The sequence below is a fragment of the Rhipicephalus microplus genome, chromosome 5 (assembly GCF_043290135.1).
Source record: "Rhipicephalus microplus isolate Deutch F79 chromosome 5, USDA_Rmic, whole genome shotgun sequence".
Lineage (NCBI taxonomy): Eukaryota > Metazoa > Arthropoda > Arachnida > Ixodida > Ixodidae > Rhipicephalus > Rhipicephalus microplus.
The window spans coordinates 18,625,355-18,646,145 of NC_134704.1; the positions used below are offsets into that span (position 1 = coordinate 18,625,355).

Here is a 20,791-nt window from a genome sequence, read left to right on the forward strand (position 1 = left end):
CATTTTGGAAATTCGTTCTTTGGTCTATGGGTGCTACGCCTTAGCGAGGTAGCTTATAAAACATGTTAGCCCAGGCATAAAATTCTTCTCGTGTATCCCAGATCCGTATGGTGGCTAGTTTCTGGCTTGGCGTACACTAGCTTGCAGTTTGTGGCTAATTTGTTTCAGGCACGGACCATAGCACGGAGCAAGGAAAGACCTTTCCTTCCTTCGTGGTTTCAGAAATTATTGTCGCATGGGGACGTTACGGAAAGTTTTTTGTTGTTTTTTTTTGGGGGGGGGTGGGGGGGGCGAAGCTTTTTAAGGAAACCCTAAAGGCAACTTTAGGTCGCAGTTGATCGTTGAAATAGCGGTCCAGAAACCTCGTAGTGTTACTTTTGTGCCTAGGAAGAGCCTATTTTGAAATAAAATCACGTTTAGTGGTTCGCATCGGGTTAGCGCACTTCAAACTACCTGCCTCAAGAAGCGGACCGATAGGACCGACTCACGTCATTGTTGCCATGCACAACATTGCCCGGCTTTACTGCGCAAGTAACAGCAGACCGAAAGCAGCGGGAGCCACAGCAGCAACAACGACCTTTGATCAATTTCCTGCCGTTGGCTCCGAGATTGCAGACGTTTTTGGTTCAACTGGGCCCCGCTAGATGACATTACCTGTTCAATAAAAATTGAATTTTTGAAGCACTACGTGAAAATTGAGTTTTTGAATCACTCGCGCCATTCCCCACAGTAACGTCCGGCGGTTCTTTATTCCATGAATGAAACAGAAACGAACAAGCAGCGCGGGTTCGGTCGCGGGTTCGTATCCCGGCTGCGGTGGCTGCATATTTCCGATGGAGGCGGAAATGTTGTAGGCCCGTGTGCTCAGATTTGGGTGCACGTTAAAGAACCCCAGGTGGTTGAAATTTCTGGAGCCCTCCAGTATGGCGTCTCTCATAATCATATGGTGGTTTTGGGACGTTAAACACCACATATCAGTCATTCCAGCATAGGGTGGTTAGCACGTTCACTCGTCTTCGTTTTCTCCGAGGATATGTCAACGACATGAACATTTTTCGGCCAATGCCCCATTGTGAGTACGAGCCATCTGTGAAGGATCATCATCATCATCATCATCGGTGTAGCGCGCAGAGTGTCTAATGCACGAGCACTGGTACGTGGCACTGTATCGCTAATAGGCGAAGATGAAGAAAAAGACCTTCACACTCTGCATTCGTTTGGTTATCAGGTGACTTATCTTTCTTTAGGGAATCAACGTCTGATATTCCACTCACTCCAGTAGTCCCCCCAAAGCGATTGCTTGCTGTCGGCAACGGTAGTGTCGATTAAACGCGGGGAAGGGAGTAGCAGCGTTCGAAAATCGTCGTGCCTCGATGTCTCAGCCGTGGCATTCCATGTTTGCCGACAGCGAGGAAGAGAGCGAATCAACGAGTGTTCACGAGAGATATGAAAACAAACCACCCGACAAATCATCGACTCCGGCATCGGTGGAGACTCCGAGCCAGCAGCACTCGAGTCCATTCGACAGCGATGCCACGCCTACACCCGATACCACTCAGGACAATGTCCCTGCATTAACACCACAACAGGGTGGCTGCGATGCTCTCGGCCATAGCTTCGCCAAACTCATTAGCTCCTTGACGGACGCCTTGAACGCTTGCTGCGGCACGTCCCCGCCACCAGCTCCGCACGACAGAAATACCGATCCAGGAGGCAAAGATGGCGAAATGAATGAGGCAACCGAGCAGAAGAATCACGACACCGAAAAACCCGTTGCCGGGGAAACTGCCAAGAAGGATAGCGTTGGCGATTCCACTAGATCTCGCAGCTTCCTCGATGACCTCGCCATAGATCACAGGTCTCCCGTGGAGCTACTAGCGGTCGAACTGCGTGACAGGATTGAGAAAGAGATGGAAGAGAAGCTCCTTCAGTACCGAATGCTGTGGCAAGCTGGCGAACTTTCCGACCCCACCGCATTGGACTACTTAGAGAAGGAAAAGGAGGAGCTTCAGTCAACCCCACTCAGTGCCCTTTCGCCACCATTCAAAGAAAAAGAGAACACCGTTGAGGACGAGAAATTCGCCGTTCACTTAGTGCACGTATCTCCCTATGAACCAGCGACACCGGTCACTAGCGATGAACAAGCGACGGAACCATCATCCAATGGCGAGTCAACAAGCGAAGATGCCACGCCGTCGCCACTTCCTGATGCTGCAACGTTAAAGTCATCCTCGACTCCAGCTACACAACAAGATGGTGCCAAGGAACGCGACGCCGAGGTACTCGGCTGTGGCAAAGGCGGAGGCTTCGAAGACAGCGTCGAGGAAGGGAAGCAAGAGGTCCACGTCGAAGAGGTGGTCGACGCCGCCCGGAAGGCTGGGGCAGTAGGCGACACTCGCGGGGTCGCTCCTTCGTACCTGCCGAAGGACGTCGTGCAAAAGATCCCGGATGTTCCGAAAGACACCGCCGGTGCTGCCGTTTCTCTCGAGAGTGAGCCAGTGCCTCCGCGGCACGCTCATCATGCGGCCGGCACGCAGGACACTGAGCTCGTCTTTCGTTACAAGACGAGTGTCGGGTTAACCATGACGCTTCTGTTCTTGGCGGCGGTGGTGGTTTCCACTGTTGCCATCGGCCAGTTGGCCGCCAGGAACGGCCAGTCGGAAAGCTTCAGAGAAGCCACCACGCTGCTTTCGTTCCCGGAGTGGAACAAGAGCGATAACGGCCGCGCTCAGCTTATGATACCGGAGGAAGAAACTGAATGGGACATTCTAACGCTGGACATCAATTAGATATGCGGGCTGCTATTCGATCGTCATATATTTTCTGTCTTTTTCTTTCGTAATGACGTGGCCTACGATTTTTGCGTTGCGTTGACCCATCGCGCTGCTGCTAGACAATTGTGACTGATTTTGTGCAAGCAAGCATATATATAAAACGTGCATTGTTATGTCGTAAAATGCGTGAAATCTCGCAGCATGGTTGGAACAATTTAACTTAAGCATGTTCGATAAGCAAATTCGTCGCTACCACATTACCACCGTCCATAACTAACTCCGCTAGTCGAGCGTTTGCAAGCGTTCCGTAGTTGCTGAGTTCACTGTGGAGGGCATCACGCTATTTCTTGGACCGACATCGAAAAACACCGCTGGCGCGCCTACCTTTGAGCTTGAAGCCCTGCAAAGTACGGTGACGGCAGAACGTAGCTGTGTATCCCCTGATGAACGCTTGAAAGCGCTCGAGTCGCGGCGCGGGAGCATGCGTCTATTTCATATTTCGCGTGTTTTGCGTGCTTTTGTTTTTTCTCAAAAAAGAACAACCGCGCAGACTTCAGATGAAAACAAATGCTTGATTCTGGGGTTGAGGTGAATTACAATGTAAACTCAGTATATTTCACCGATTGAAGCAAGAGTAAAATGTTGGCTAAATAATTAGCGCTTAGTCATGAAAAAATACAGCTTGGAAGTTTACACACGACTACCAGTAATATACAGTATATGGAATTTTCGTAGAACGTGTGCTCTCTTCTTTTATATCTTGGTCTAAGTTATCTGGGACCATCATCTACAAGTGTTGTGGGGATTGAGTTTGCTGTGCAGTCTTTTTTGCCTATTTCTGCCGTCCACATGTCCTAACATGACTCTCCCCTTCTCCGCAATCCGTTGGCGCTGGGAGAGCGCGAGTGACGTTGGCCCCTCTCACTCGGCAGCGGATGTCGACTGTGGCGCCGTGCTCGGAGTCTCACAAGACGATTCGCACGCGCGCCCGGTGGGAGCACAGAACGTGGGTGTGAGAGATCCTCTCCGGACGGCGAATCATGAGCATGCTTTGTATCATCGGCTCCTTTGTTCTTGGAGGTCGCTCGGACTCGCCAATGGTGCCTTGCGCCCGCTGCGAACGCTTACCTTTCTGGCACCTTCTGAACGCTGCCGAAGAGCGGTGCGGTGTGCTCGCGCGTGGTCCTTACTACGACAAGCCGTACCTATCGAAGCCAACGCGAGCGGAGTCAGTCCTCGCTCGAGTGATCGGAGCCTGTGGTCACTGATCACGAGAGCACGCAGCATAATCGCGAGTGACCGTTCCCCCTCAGCGACGTGTCACCGTGAGCCTTTTCCCCCGCTGAGACGTGCTCGCAGCACGCGTGTCTTGTACTTTCGCTCGTACCGTGGTTAAGCCTATTTTGCTTTACCGCCGCCTTTTGCAGCGGGCGCTGTAGTGCGTTTTTGGTGTTGCCGCAGGCAGTAAAGTGTTGCTACTTCTTTTAGAGCAGTACTGTGTACTTATCGCGCTGCGCTCGGCGTCTTGGCTGTCCGAACGCGCGTGTGCAACATCACCTGAGACGGCGGTGAACGTGGCCCTGTGGCTCGCTAAAATCGAACCCACGCTAGTGGCCGTACTCATACGAGATACGTGTACACAACAGTGTGCGTTTGTGTGTGTCGCTGCTCTGTGAACTCCCCCCTCTCCAATGAAGGGATACTGTCACAAACGACTGCAATTTTTGTCTCGCCCGCGCACCCCATCGCCCAAGGAAGGGCGCCTTTGTATTGGGAAGAAGACATCCGGCGACTTACGACCCAGCACTGCGCCGCCGCGTCTTCCCTACACCTGTACCGAAAGGGGCACACATGTGTTCGAAGAAAAAGAAATGACCTCCAGAGGGTACGGGAGCACGCGTACGCCCCGAAAAAGTTTTCACTGCTTCGGAAACGGCAGTTGACGTGCAACCAGCGAGAAGCGCGGTCGTCGGTGTCGCGAGGCTCGCGTAGGCGACGAGCATACAGTGACCCGCGCAACGCATTGAGACGGCTGCATTACCGGGCACCCGCTTCGTCTACTAAGCTGGCGAGATCTTCAGCGACACCCCGTCAACTCGCCTACGAGTACCAAGAGCTGGCCTGGTCCGTATGGAACTTTTTATTGTAACTTTTTCAATGTTATTTTATTATAAACAGCTTTTCTATAAGTGTAGTTGTGTGCACTGCGTCCCACGAAGCTCACAAGCGCGAGCCTGAGCTCTTTCTCGTATTTTTTATTTGTATCTCTCTTGATTTCTATCATGTTGTTATTTTATTATCGTTCCACGTTGAGGTTACTTGTACCTGGTGTAGCTTTCTTTTAAAACATAGTTTGTTATATAGCCGTTCTTTCCATCGCACAAACTTTTGTTGTTTCCTCTCAAGTTAATTTTTGTTTACTCCTGCCTTTGCCCTTGTGTTAATTAAATGCTTGTTGGATTCGTATGAAATCTCCGTGTCTGCTCTACGAGTACGTCGGTCAGGTCCATACCTCACCACACGTGCAACCCCGCACGGGTCGACCGACCTGCTAATAAATTTCAGATATACCACTTCGAGGCCTTTCAGGCGTCGCAGGCCGAAGCGTAAAGTGGAAGCCTGCGAGTCTTCCGCACGTCGACGTTGGATCGGCAGGGCCTCACCCGAAGTGTGTGACAGAGACCTTGTGTGTGCAAGCGTGTGCAAAAACTGTCATCTGCGTCGTCATGTGCCAAACTGCGCCGTCTCCCCTTCTTGATGAGGCAACAAGTTGCGGACAAGCTGCAACGACCAGAGTCGACTGGCATCATTGAGAGGGTGGATGCTTCGGACTGGGTGTCTCCCTTGGTCGTCGTCCGCAAGAAGGACAATCCCATTCTCGTCGCCAAAAATCTAGTATCGTGCGGCGCTTCCGGCGCACGATACTACAGTCATCATCATGAATGGGTATGTGCCACAGTAATTGGGCACATCATACTCACCACAGTTCTACCAAAAATGAAGAAGGTAGCAGAAATGCGACAATCCTATTGAAGCCTATAGACAGACGTATACCCAGTAATTGCGAACCAGAGATAACCACCTGTCCGTTACCGTAAGTTTCAGTTTCGCTGACGCATCTGTATGGAGACTAGCTCACTAGTACGTACAACGAGAGGCTAGCACAGGAGACAGGAAGGACGACAGCGGCTGCGAAAAGACTCCGAAGCTAAGGAAGCCCTACGCGAACGACGACGGCGGAGGTGCGAACACTCGGTTTCAGCGCAAATTTAGACATCCATGTCTTGTCTGCAAATCTTCAATTCGAAGCTCTCTGTGCTGAGGAGCAACCTTAAGACAACCTAGCATCACTTAGCTAAAACCTAGCAATTGACAACTTAGAAGCAGCCAGATTAGACTCCAGAATCGTCCAGCTGCGCGGTTTCTTCTTCTCCTCATATCATGGCTATCACCCAATGCAGGGTGATGATGATGATGATTCCACAGCCGTGGCTCGTACCCACTCCGGGGGATTCTTCTTCTTCTTCTTCTTCTTCTTCTTCTTCTTCTTCTTCTTCTTCTTCTTCTTCTTCTTCTTCTTCTTCTTCTTCTTCTTCTTCTTCTTCTTCTTCTTCTTCTTCTTCTTCTTCTTCTTCTTCTTCTTCTTCTTCTTCTTCTTCTTCTTCTTCTTCTTCTTCTTCTTCTTCTTCTCCTCGTCTCATGGCTCTTACCCAATGCAGGGGATTGCCCGAGTGTTAGGTGAATTTGTTTTTTATTTGTTTCTTCGCAATTCTACTCGTATATGCTATAGGGATAGGTTTCACAACAAATACTTTCTGAATAATAATATTTAAACGTTTAAAAGAATGAAGGATTTAGCTCTACATTCTTTAAGTCTGACTGATAAATATCTCTATTGCGTAGTAAACAACCCTGTGACTGTAGCCCAGAGTATAGAGGCGCCGAATGACAGAACTGACTCGGATATTTCCAGACCCAAGTTTCCGAGAGGTGGTGCTATGAATTTTCTTCTTAAGGACGTATAGCGGCAACAGGATAGAAAGTAAGGACTGATTGTCTCCTCCTCCTTACAGAAGATACACAGAGGAGATAACGCTTGGCATGCTCTATGCAGGTCAAAGTTGAGGGAGGTAACCCGGCATCGAAGTTTGGTTATGGCCACTTCCATTATTCTCGACCGCGATAATTCACTTTTCCAGGGAAATAATAGGTGCCTATATTCTAGAGAAGCTGTCGAGACGGGGTCTGATAAGCATTTTTTGAAAGTTAAGGTGCGGAATCGTGCAATTGTAATGAATGTTGTCTGTGGGAAAACCGGAATGGTTGGCATCAAAAGCGCCGCCTTTGCTAAAGAATCGGCACTTTCGTTTGGCCGAGCGTTAGGTGAATTTTTGCAGGGGATTGCCCGAGTGTTAGGTGAATTTGTTTTTTTTTTGTTTCTTCGCAATTCTACTCGTATATGCTATAGGGATAGGTTTCACAACAAATACTTTGAAAGTTAAGGTGCGGAATCGTGCAATTGTAATGAATGTTGTCTGTGGGAAAACCGGAATGATTGGCATCAAAAGCGCCGCCTTTGCTAAAGAATCGGCACTTTCGTTTGGCCGAGTGTTAGGTGAATTTTTGCAGGGGATTGCCCGAATTTTTTATTCTTCGCAATACTACTCGTGTATGCTAGGGATAGGTGACACAACAAATAATTACTGAATAATAATATTTAAATGTTTAAAAGAATGAAGAATTTAGCTCTATATCCTTTTAGTATGAAATCAGTGCGCGGCTTAGCGCAAGCTTCGTCTTTTTTATGACTGAAATTGCGTTAGTCTATTGATGGTCATTGTCAATAAATTGAAACCCAGTCTATCTGGTCCTGCGGAACTCGACGGGATCGCACACCCGGCTTAGTTTTACGAAGAATTGGCAAGTCACTACTCTCCATGTCTAAAGATGTCAATTTTCCTCTTCCACCGCCTTTATTTACGTCCTAATGTTTGCATTCGCATAAACCGCCCGCTTCTTGTCCAAATGGGTAGGAGGCAGTAAAAAGGAACATGTAACCAAGGTCATGAGCGTCCGCATCATCATCAAGAGGAAGAAGAAGAAGCAGGGGTATGGGCCAGCATTGCTGTCTTTTAGCAGAAACTCCAGTCCACGCAGATGACGCGGAGGCGCAGCTTGTGCAGCAGGAAGGAGAACGGGGCACGTCGTTCGTGGTTCACGAGGACAACCGGGAGCCCACTGTGGACGTCCACGCGGCCGCAGCCGGGAAATCGGACGCAGTGCCGCCAGGCGACGCCAAATCATCTGCGGGCACGGACGTGGCTGACCATGCGTCCCAGTCCAGCGAAGAAGCAGCCAAAGCCACCGATGGAACGTCGAAGTCTGTGGACCCAAGAGAGCACAAGAATGGCATAATGGTTACAGGAAAACACACTGAACACCAGTAAGTGGCCGATGTGCTATAGTAGTTTAACTTCAAGCCAGGATTGAGCTATTTGAAAGGCCTTGACGTGCGCCGATCGTCATTGGTCGTAGAATGTTTCCAGCATAATAAATGTCAGTCTTTGGTGAATATTGCCACGGCCATGACGCCACTAGAAGCTGTTAGGTGTGATATCCGAAGAAGAGAACAGAGAGGTCTTAGAATATATACAAGTAGTGCCGACTAAAAAATCTGGTGTGTCTCTGTCCGTGGCCAACTGGTGGAGCTGATGGGTAGGGCTAAAACCTTGGATGGCTCATTAAACGCTAAAGGGGACAGTTGACAATAACACGTGGGAGGTAAAAAGAACACTATGTGATAACGTACGTGAGAGGTGGTGTCAGCGGTGAGCACGGAAAAGTGGGCGGCTGGAGTACCCTAAAATGTTCGTCTGCCATCCCCCAATTGCCTCTCCAAGAGCAAACATAATCAAAACAAAACGATAAGCTCACCTCCTCCGAACCCCCCTGAAGGAACTCACTTATCACAGGTGAATACCCCCCCCCCCACACCGCTAACTCTCCGTCACCCGAACAGAAAATGGATTGTGCGGTGCCTCCTTCTGCCCCCCTCCCCAGAAAAAATATCCTGGCGCCGCCCTGGATGACGTCACAGGTTGCAGAACTTGTGACATTTTCGTGGCGTCACTGTGACGTCACATGACGGCATCAGATTACTTCGCTGCATGGTCAATGTTGTGCCGATCTTGGTGGCAGTGACACGCAGCGTTGGGTACAGACTGCGTTCCCGTTTTTTTAGGGAGGAGGGGTGTCAATATAATGAACTGAGTAGAAAAAAAGAGAGAAAGATGGCTATTACCTTCGGGTCGTTTTGGGTAAATTTAAAGGGACAATGAGACGGTAATTTCCTAAGCCAGGAGATGACTGTCTCTTAGAAAGAAGGCGAGATAATAATGCTTTGCCAGCGCTTTGTCTTTCGCCTACATGTAGCCGTGACACTCATGATACGCACATGCCTGGAGTAGCATATATTCTACGGGCACACCACGTGCAATCTTTTTGTCTGTTCATTTCGGCACTTTTCTTTGTTCTAGCTGCATGGCCAAAACATGAACGATTAGTATTTTGCGGTGACGCTGCCCTTAAACATAAATCCTTACGCGACTTTTACCGAAGGGATTTTGCGGTGACACTGCCCTTAAACATAGATCCTTCCGCGACATTTACCGAAGGGAGTCATCGTCGAAGCCGAAGCATGCCGTCACGCTGGATCGTGTCTCGGGAGAGCATGCAGTCGCGAATACCACGAAGACAGCTGACGACAAACCGATTGCCAAGAAATCTGCGAGCACCGCAGCCGTGCATAAGGCCATCGGCACGCGGTCGAAGAATCACAAAGATCATGCTTCAAAGGGCGAAGCCGCCGGGGAGCACAAGAAGCACGAAGGCAAACATGATGAACAGCGGGGCACCTCTGTAAGCTTGTCTCTCTTGTATTTGCAAGTTCCTACACAACGACGACGACCAACACATTGTCGTTCGGGTAGGGCTTCTATCGCTTCGGATTCTTCTCGCCGCTGCCGTTGACTTTCTTGTTTTCTATAGCATTCTCTGTTTTCGTATCGCCGTTGTCGCTTGCACACTGGAGTAGCGGTGATTAGTGCAATTTGCTCAATTCTTGCGGCATATACCCGTTCACGTTGATGGCATGCAGTTTTTTTTTATTACCCCCAAACATACTATTAAACAGCTTCGTTAAAAAAACATGCGTAGCCATAACTCTCCATGGCATTAAAACATGGCGTAAGAGGTCCAACTGGAGAATGGAAAAAAGTTTAGAATTGTCCTCCATGTCCCCCCGAGATTGTTAAAGGAAACTGGCTACTCGCACCCGTCAACCTCCACTGCGTCTAAACCCACAAACCATTTGGAGATAAATCCACGACATGCTGATTTTAGCACTACAGAAGACGTACGCATGCGAGAGCGCTAAAATCCGGCCATGTTATGCAGTCGCCAACTTGCCCAACGAGTTCGGGAAAAAATCCACGATCTTTGCAGGAGAAAACTGCCGGTGCTGCAGCGGCCGAGCAGCCGTCGTCAGATGAAAAGAGTTCGCCCGTCCCGCCGTCTCGTGCTTCTTCAACTGGCGACGCAAACGCACATCCGGCCGCGGTTGATCACCAGCCGGGTAGTGGTGGAACGGGAAGTAACGTCCCGGCTGCACCGGCCAACTCGTCTGCGTCAGGAACGGCGCATCCGGCCAACCAAGAGGAAGAGGTGCTGCGCAGTTTTTCAGCTTTATTTCGCTTTCTCGCTCGTTTTCATCGAGGAGGTCTCGTTCTTTAAACAGCGACGTACAGGACACGGGCTCCCACTGAAACCGAGTCGCTAAAACAAAGTCGCTGTCATCGAACTGAAAACCGCATGCTGTCGCCCGTTTCTCAAGGTTTAGTAGCTGTTGTAGAGCGACTTTGGGGGACTTCACGCTTTAAGGACAGCGGTATAATCAAGCCGCTCGTCGTGGTTTAGGTCTTACAGATAAACCTCAATACAACAAACTTCAGTATAAAGAAATTCTTGATATAACGTAGTATTTCACTTTGTCACAACTTTATGTCTATATAACAAGAAGAATTTTGAACCGTTATAACAAATCATGTTATCCGACCCTTTTCTGGTTTCCTACCCTGTTCTCTATCCGACCCTGTTCTCTAGAGATACGAGGAGGCAGTTAACGCACGCTGTGCGTAAACAAGTACGCGAGTTCGTTGCTTTGATAAATAGAATAGCTTCTATAGCAGCGTTCCACCATTCCTATATAGCATGGACAATTGTATTTGATGGTTTCTGCATAGTTCGCTTTGTTATTTCAACCACTTCTACGATAACGCTAACATGCTCTAACCATGAGAATGCTGCGTTGGATGTCCGCTAGCTATACACATTCTTGACATTATTTATGCTGAGTATGTGGCACTGAAGTCACGTCACTGCAAAAAAATAACGGAAGCGGGATATACATGTATACTTCTGCGTCTCAACGGCTTCGTGTAAGACAAAAAGTAATAGCGATAAACAATTTTCTGGCTGTTATGGAATTTTCCCATGTGATTTTTACTTGCGAAAAGCTGCCGCATGCGTTTGCTTTCTTTGACGCTTTGCTGAATATAAATAAATTTCAGAACATTTTTGGGAATCACATAAAAGTGCTACTGTTCTCTCTGTTGTATCAGCTGCTACTGTTATTGTTGATGATGATGATACATTATGATAATTATAATGATGCTTATGATGTAGCCCGAATTTAGCGTGAAACATTCTCTGCAACATTTTTAATCGACGTGCAAATAGTTATAGCTCTATAGAAACCAATTCGGGTTGTGCACACCTTCTGCTGGTGTGTCCGAGATGACAGTGTCTCTATCAACAAACCTGCATTCCCAGGCTCAGCGAGCGGCTCTGCGCGAAGCCCGCACGAGGGCGCTGGTGGAGAGCACGTGGAGCCGCACGACGGCCATCTTGTGCCTGCTCGTGGTTCTGGCCGTAGCTCTCGGGTCGTTGTTCTTCAAGACGGCCGAGGAGAAAGCGCACCTCTTGAGTCTGCTAGGCTCGGAGCATTTTACTCCTTCGTCAAGCAACCTGTCCGAAGCAGCTCTGCTGCAGCCGGAGAACGAGACTATTTTTGGCGAACCACGCATTGACAATCCTGTGATCGATTGAGTGCACTCCCGAAGCCACTTTCCTGACCACGTGCCTTGCTGAGTCACAGTGTACGATAGAAAACGCGCGCGTAGTATACCAATGCGTCTAGGTCTTGGCGAGTGACGTCGTGAACATTCGTGGCGGCGATTGCCTTCCTGTAGCGATTGCGTTTATATTTTCTTTTTCTGGAAATGTACTTTTTTACGCTATATTACGCGCGACTGCGACAAATACTGAAATAGTAGCAAATAATGTGTTTTCACCTGTTGTTTACCAGCGCTTGAGCTAAAAAAGAAAGGCCCTGTGCCTAGAAAAGCACTGGACCTTTTAATGTATCGGTAAATTTGCCACAATTAACAATCTTAAGACGTATCGTCTATGCTATAAAATGTCACTGATAATATGTCGCCACAAGTTAGTAGTGATTTAGTCGTGAAAACTGCTTATAGTCGGGTATGCATAACGCCCGTTTTGCATACAAGTACAGACATATGCTATACGCCTGGAAGTAGCCGCCGGCTGCGGCGGCTGCATTTCCGATGGGTGTGGAAATGTTGTAGGCCTGTGTGCTCAGATATGAGTGCACGTCAAAGAACCACAGGTGGTCAAAATTTCCGAAGTCCTCCACTAAGGCGTCTCTCATAGTCATATGGTGGTTTTCGGACGTTAAACCCCACATATCATCATCAGTCTCTCCTTGAAAAAGTCGCATGTTATCAAACGATCTCGGCAATCGAATTGTGTATGTCATATTCTTTCGTTACGCACCGCTGGTAAAGGAGGACGAATTAATTATTATGGAGAAGTATAAAGCAGGGCGTACTGAAAGCATGGTTAGGTTATTTGCCCACCGCTGTGGTGCGCGAGTCGAGCCTCCTTTAGATTCGTTCAGCGCCTTCTCAATTCAAGTAATAGAGGAGGTGCTGATCCGGCTGATGGGCAACAGCGAACGCGGCGCAAATTCAAGGCAGTGCTGTGCCCTCGCTTGAAGTCGTACCTTCTGCAAGATCACCGTTTATCGCGACTGTACTCACGAAGTTGTACGGACGAGTCAATAGCTTCTTGTTTTTTCGACATGCTATTGTATACTACTGTCTGCCGAAAAACAGTTGTAATTCTGGGACTCGCAGTAGCGGGCTTCAACTCTCAAACACTGATATTGCAGAAAAGCCACCTCTAAAACTATGCTTTTTTTTTAGTCATGATCGCATTTTTTTACTTTCATGTTTTTTCTGCGTAAAAAAGTTGCATAAAAGTTTCATGACCAGACGTGGTTATTAATGTCCCTTTGTCTGATCACAGTATGCCTAAATATTGTTCTTCATAAGCCTACGATTTTCATTGAGGGTTCATTGGTAATTGTACTGGCTGAAGTAAAAAAAAATGTCCCTGCTTGCGCAGGTACATAACACACCAAAAACCGTGAGGTCGCATAGTTACAGCAGATAGCACCTTAATTGACATTACGTAATTCTTTACCTACGACCTGCGGGTGCACACAGATGACTACGCAGCGTACTTACCTACGGGGCAAGAAACTGCAGGTTTACAAAAACGATTTAGCATAAATTGAGGATGCCACTTCAAGCACAGGATAGGAAAACATGGGAGGTCTTTGTCCTGTAGTGGAAGTCGTCTTGCCATTGATGATGATGATGATAATGATTATGATGTTGACAACGTGTGTTCTTGTGATGCTCTGCATACATGCTACTGGGAAGTTGAGCACTGTGCACACCCTTAAAATGGGCAATAAGCAGTGTTTTTCACATTGGATTTAGCCTTCATTATTGGGGAAGATACCGTGTTATTTACAGTAAGAGATTTATTTTCGTCTGAACTGGATCAATGTTCTATGTAAAGGTACAGGCGCGCGTTACTACTAATCACACATCATGCCATCAATGAACGAAACTCCTGTGCAAGAGAACCCCCAGATTTGGCCTACGTATACGTGCCTCTGTGGGCAAGTTTTAAAGACCTATTGTCAGTAGGTGTGTGCATCCAAGAACACCCGTTCATCTTGAGCTTTACTGTAAAAGAAGACTCGATAAAACACCTTTTTTTTGTCGCTCTTTTTTTAATACGACCACGCGTCTATCGAAGGCTACCCTTTAAGTATAGGAAAAATAACATGTTGATGATAAGTTTGTGATTAAATCTGTCGCATAAAAGTGTCACGCGCACGGAACTTTCAAGACTACTTGTACTAATTGGAAGCCATGCCAAAGAGCCGGTTTGGACCTCGTCGTAATCAGACGCTCCATCTCGAAAAATGTTCTCACGTCTCGTCACTCACGTCGAGGACGGCGATGTCACCTGCTTTGGTCTCTTCTTCGGACAGGAAAACGAAAATGCGCCTGGTTCGGTTCTCGGTCGTTAATAGACGAGCCGTTGGATGGATGTTCGACGTCCTCGACGATGTCGCCTTGGGTGACATCGCATCGGTCGTACCTTCCTCGCTGTAGAGGTAGTATTCGGTCGCCACCGACACGATGACTACAAGCGCCATGATTACGAGCACCGCGGTGACGGTCCACATTGCCTCGTATCCCACCACGACCTCGGCTTCTGATGGAGGGTGCACTGGCTGTGGCTCCGCTGCATTCTCCGCGCGTTGATCGGGCAAATCTTCGATCTTTTGAAAAACGTCTCTCGGCGGAAATGATGGTTGCGCTGGCACCTTGACTTCTCTATCTCCTCTTCCTTTCTTTTCTGGCCGATTGGTTTTCGTTTCCGTGGGGCTCGCTTTCCGTTGCTTATGAGACACCGTGCTCTGGACCACTACCGTGTCTGCCTGGCAGGTCTCATCCTTGCGGCGACCTTTCCGATAAGCGTGTGAACTCTCTGGCAGGCAGGTCGCGTTCTTGCGGCGTACTTTCTGGTCAGCACGTGAACTCTTTGGCATGGACTTCTCTTTAAGTCGAAACTCCTCTTCCGCATTCATGGGGGATTCTAGAACTAAGTCGAAGACCAGTCCGCGATCGCTTTCGTCAAACCATTCATCCGATATATCGGCGGCCGTGTCAACATCGTCTACCGCGCCATCACTCAAAGACGGTTCGCCAACGACCAAACCCTCCAGATAGACGACCTCGTCCTGGGGGGCTACTTTAGAGACCGTCTCGTCGGAGTCACTGAGCGTAATCACGACCTTTGGGTCCCGAGGGCGTTTGTGACGGCAGCGGTCGTACTGGTCGCCAGTTCCTACGGAGAAAGAACCACAACGAAAGTCGGGGACATTGGGCAACATGCCAAGACTGCGCTGGCTTTCCATGGAAGGGCGGCTTGCAGCGCTAACTCTTGGTCCACCGTCGTTCAGCGCGTCGGCTATGGTTGCCAGGCCTTCGGCGAGGTATCTCAGTCCCTGTGAGGTACCTGCCTTGAGTTTGGCTCCCACAGACTCGGAATCTTTCGTGGGTGTTTTCGACATAATGGGCGTTTCTTCCTCTTGACCGAGGCCGTCGGCCACTTTTGTCGGCTGCTGCATAACGCGACTATAATCGACCTGAGAGCGCAGCAACTTAACACGTTCTTGGTGTGCGTTCCGTCCGGTAATGCTCACTAAAAGCACAACGTCGGTTCCGAAGACCCACACAAAGGAGCGAACGCAGCACGTTTCCTCTCTTCTCGCTCTTCTTCTTCGTTATTTATGCAAGTCACGTGAGTAGTTTTGGAGCATCTCCAGTCGAACAGCATATTTGGTCGTATGTGGAAGACAGCTAAACTTTTTCTCAAATGTTAACTACGGAGTGGTTGGGGTAGCTTTCGTGAAGACAATTTGTGACGTACAGCCTACAGAAAGAAGGCTGATGAAAATTTTCACGAATAATTTTTACTGTTTTCTCGTGCCGTTTTTCTGCGCTTGCCTGTGTATACGCCACCGTGCGCTCATCATCAACTTCATACGCCACTCCCGTTCATAGCTCTTTGCATCGTATCATGCTTTCAGACACTGATCACTGTTGCGCAAAAAAATAAAGACTCTGAAAACAAGTTTCACGCCTACAAGGAAGCTATATAAGAATGCTAATTCATGTGAGGATAGAGCAGGATCGCCAGCTTTGTCTTTCGATCATGATGATGATCATCATCATCTTTAGCATATTCATCACCACCATTCCAAGCATCGCAATTGTTTCGCTGTATTTGTCCGTTTATTCCCTCTCCACTTTTGATCACGAGACCACATTCTGGCCGTCCAGTGCGCCTGCGACAGGGCCGTTAGGTTAGACAGCTGCCGGTCCCCTTGTGGAACGTAGCGGGGCGGGGCAACCTCAGCGTCCGCCTATAGTAGCTGTGGCCTCTTCCACTCACACTTGCTCGGCAATCACGTGACGGCACGGGAGCGCATAGCAACAGTTGCATCGCCGCAGCTGTGGCCTCTCCCCCTTACACCCTCTCATCAATCATGTGAGAAATAGTAAAAAAGAAACCAGCATAGTCACTCGGAAGGCCAGACTTTCATCGAACACACTTTGGGATTGAGAGTGTCCTTCAATTTCTTCCTTTTTTTTTCCGCAGTGTTTATGACTCCCAGCTGACAACCTCGTTTGCTCGCGTGTGCGTTGGTTATTTATTTGGAGACGTTTTTTGACCACCCAGTCACAGTTGCAGTTTCAAAGAGCACCGAGCTAGGCAGGAGCTGCTCCAGCTTTCAGGTAAACACAGTTGGCCACGCGACCACACGAAACTGAGGCGCGAAACCGCGTGCAAGTGGGCGGCGCGCTTAAAGCTAGTCTGTTGGGCTCATGGAGGATGGCTGGGCTTGCACGTGTTGTGCACTGTCGTCACCATCGTGGAGTCGGTGCCGCATTATCATCGGGGGTGGTGCATTACATCTTCCAGCGGGCAAGACAATCGAACAGCAGGAGAGATGTACCTAGATGCTCGTGCGAGCAAGCTGCAGCCAACACAAACTCGTGACGTAGACGTCGTTTGATGTTGACATCACAAGGTGTTCCGCGCATTTCGCTCTGTCACACGGCATGCACTTTAAAATAGATTTTAATTGCGTTCCAGGCTATATTTGTCCTTGATATTCCATAGATGTCGTGCGCCCACATAAATATATCTCACTCGCTGTCTCACATTTCGGAATTTTGCATCAGTACAACTTTACTCTCTCTTGTGAGCTGCGTGACAACGGATCACTCACCATGCATAGTCGGCGCAGGCAAGAGTTACAAACAACTAGTCAAAGACATAATGATAAAAAAAACTCGCAAAGCAGACCTGCTGTTATTAGAGCGCATCGCTTCACAAACAATAGCATGCGTGTTATTAGCGTGACACGGCGTTATTGGCAGGAAAGTTAAGACCACAGTATGAAAGGAATCGTGTGGTATGTCCACGTATCCAATGTAGACTCCATGTTTGCACGAATGGCATACGCATAATTAGCTTATATGGTGTTCTCAACTGGAAAGTACACAGCGCAGGTTTTTCAGCAAAAACAACCTGATAGACAGACACGTGCATGCGTAGTATTGTTCGAAAAAAAACAACAATCAAAAATACAATCGTGATATATTTTGTGTGCCTGTGTCGCGGTTGTGATGTCCTCGCCTGAGAAGCAGTTACGGCGTCACTTAACCATGTGCACTCTTCACCGTCCTTTATTTCAAGAATCTCTTCTCTCAATACCACTGCGCGATAAGGCACAAGTATATGTATATGTAGATGACATAGCGTTTTTTGCATCTGACTGTGATATTCATTTACTGCATTCAGCTTTACAGTCATATTTGGCAACATTGAATATTGAGTATAACGTGGCCTAAATTCTATCTAGCACGCTGTTATAAACTTCATAATTCTAATGGTAAGTATTCTTTCAATTAGCAGCGTTTGACTTAACACAAGAAAGAAGACAAACTAAGTGCCCGAAATAGCATGTCAGCCCATTTTGAGTGGTTATGACGAAAGAAAAAAAATTGTTAGTGAGGTTGTGAGCTATGCAAATAAACATAGTTTTCCACTGTGAGCCCAATGTTAAAACACATTTTATGTCTTTCAATGCGATAATTCAGCGAACGTTTTAAAATGCTGCAACGCACTCGGAAATTACAGCCGGTACGTAAGATATGTTTGAGACCACTTGGCGGCGTTTGCGTTGGTAGTCTGCGAACTATGAAGTAAACATGTCTGCTTCCACAAGAAAGCGGAATCGCTGTGGGAAAGTGCACATTCGTATGATTCATACGGTCAATTAACGCGAAACTTGTCATTTACGGCGGGTAAGTGACATTATGTTGAGCGCGCTATAAAGTTTCGCTTTGTGTGAACTTTAAACTGGACCATGCGTGTTCTCAGACCGCTGCTGCCTTTCGCAAGGCTTGGAAAGCGTGTTTTTGCTCCCGCTCGTCACTTCAGGGAAGGTACGCATCGTCTGTTCGACTTGGACGTCGAATTCTACGCAGACGTCGCGAATCACGACCTCATCACGAAGAACCTTACGAGGAGGGGATGCGTGGCGGACCTGGACGAAATCCGAGACCTCTGGGAGCAGCTGAAAGGGAGGCACAGAAGCGAACAAATGCGAATCGATCTGTCGCGGGCCATCGCAAGGCTGCCCAACATGACGCACCCTGAAGTGCTGGAAAGAGAAGGCGACGAACCAGTCGTCCTGGACGTCATCGGTGAGAAACGGCAAATGGACTTCGTTCCCAGGCGCTTCGAATACCTCATGTCAAGGTTGGGCCTGCTACAGGCAGATCCGAACTACAACGTCATGTTCGGCGAGCGGGCGTATTTCTTCCGCGGTGACCTGGCGCGTATGGAGGAAGCGCTAATCGATTTCACCACAGACAAGCTCTTAAGTAAAGGTTTCACCCCGGTGTACGTGCCGGATTTGCTGCATCCGGATCACATTGAAGCGTGTGGTATGGCAACGACCGGACTGAGGAACCAGGTGTATCGCCTCAGGACTAGCTGGGGCACGGAGGTTTGTCTTTCTGGAACGGCGGAGATGGGTTTGGCCAACATGTACCGCGACCGCTGCCTAGATGTGTCTGAGCTGCCGCAGCGCCTTATGGCAGTCAGCCGCTGCTATCGGGCTGAAATTTCGTCAACAAAGGTTAGTTCGTTTATCCGTGTCCGCGAAACAGCCGATTGGCCTGATCTACAATACGCGTTTATTATAATACAGCTTTCTTTCGCTCAAGCTGATTGGCTTTGGGCATCTTGATGTTTAATTTTTTTAAAAACAGACACATAACACTCAATGCCAAATAATCTTGCATTCCTAAAGCTCAAGTGAATATGTCACTATAAAATTGTGTAACGAGTGTTGTGCTGTCTCGTTTTCGAACAAGCGGATTTGAAATCTAGATAGATTAAGTGTGCACACTTGATAGCTTGCCACAAGGAACATAAAGGCACCGATAGAAGTACGTCACAGTCAAGCTCATGACACGAAACCTGGCAAACGTCAGTTGCTTGCAAGCCTTGTAGGTGAAGTTAATGTTGACGTTACATGTTGAAAGCTGCCTTAGCTGTGCCAGTATTAATGCCAATTCACTGTGATCTAGTCGTCAGTCACCCCTAGGTAAATTTCAGTTGACAGTGTTTAGTGCAAAGGGTGGCCATTCAATCAATTTTTCTGTGCCTATGCTAATTAGCACGAGTCTCTGTTCTGCACTTCTCATATTTTCTTCTGAGCATTTTTTTATTATCTTTGGGAGTGATTTGGATATATCGAATGGTGAGCATGATAATTCGTTTTACTACATCTTATTTTAGGTTCTCAGCTGCCTAGCAAGATTTTACTATCTCTGTGTAAAACATTTTGGAGGTGTATCGTTTCTATATTTTTGTCTGTTTTTCTTTGAAGGAAGAGAAGGGCATCTATCGGGTCCACCAGTTCAACAAGGTGGAGATGTTTGGCTTTGCACTACCTGGTCAGAGTGCCGTTTTGCGAAAGGAGTTTGTTGAGATCCAGAAAGAGATATGCAGAGACCTCAAACTACATGTGCAACTTTTAGACATGCCACCAATTGACCTTGGGCTGCCAGCATACCGCAAGCTGGACATGGAAGCTTGGATGCCAGGCTGTCGAAAGTACGGCGAGATCAGCAGCGCTTCGGACTGCACCGATTACCAGAGCCGCAGGCTAGGCATCACGTGTCGGCAGACTCCGGGAGGGCAACCCTCCTACGTGTTCACCACCAATGGCACGGCCCTTGCAGTTCCGAGAATGCTCATAGCCATTGTTGAAAACTACCAGCAAAAGGACCATTCGGTGGTCATCCCCGATGTATTAAGAAAGTATATGGACGACAAAGCCCTCATAGAACAGTGTGGCACGGAACGGACTCCGCGATCAGTGCCATTTTATTTCATGGAGAACAGGTAGTATTGGGGTTTGGGTCTTTGCAGCCAAGTTGATGATTTGGTGATTTCAGTTTCCTGCTTCAGACAGGTGATTTATTGACAGGTTTGTGTGGTACTAAAAAAAAAATTGGCGAATGAAGATTTGTCGGTGTTAAAACTTGGGGCACAACTACTGAGCAGGTTTCGTCTTTTCACTATTGGTACTTGAACAGTGATGTTCACAAAAATTGTGCTATCATTTTTATTTACACTGAATAGTTGTTATTTAAGTTAGTGTTGTCAGCTATTGTTGAAATATAACGAGTTTATTTCTAAATGTCTGAGAGCCATTAAGTGAAAGAGCATATTGAATGCATACTTCTACCAACAGTAGTGCACAGGGACCATGTGGAAGCTTTGTAAGAATTAATTTTTAAGTGTGCATGAATGCACTGTTCCAAATTCAGAAAAGTACCCAGTGAGTCACCATCGAGTCTTGTGGCTATAGAATTAGTAAAATAAACCATTCATGTTCCAGAGCTTTGTGTGCTCTTAAT

The 20,791-nt window shown here is 47.9% G+C and overlaps 1 protein-coding gene across 1 annotated transcript; it reads left to right on the forward strand.

The window, feature by feature from the left end:
- Positions 1-18,083: 18,083 nt before the first annotated feature.
- Positions 18,084-20,571, forward strand: SerRS-m (Seryl-tRNA synthetase, mitochondrial). Its single transcript, XM_037426063.2, has 2 exons — positions 18,084-18,999; positions 19,756-20,571. The coding sequence occupies exons 1-2, from the start codon at positions 18,223-18,225 to the stop codon at positions 20,275-20,277; spliced, it is 1,299 nt and encodes a 432-aa protein (XP_037281960.2). The 5' UTR covers positions 18,084-18,222; the 3' UTR covers positions 20,278-20,571.
- The last annotated feature ends 220 nt before the right edge of the window (positions 20,572-20,791 follow it).

Excerpts from the sequence above, each read along its gene's own strand:
- SerRS-m (XM_037426063.2), top strand. The coding sequence starts at position 18,223 with ATGCGTGTTCTCAGACCGCTGCTGCCTTTCGCAAGGCTTGGAAAGCGT. Across the intron at positions 19,000-19,755 it reads CTGAAATTTCGTCAACAAAG|GAAGAGAAGGGCATCTATCG; the intron begins GTTAGTTCGTTT and ends TTTTCTTTGAAG.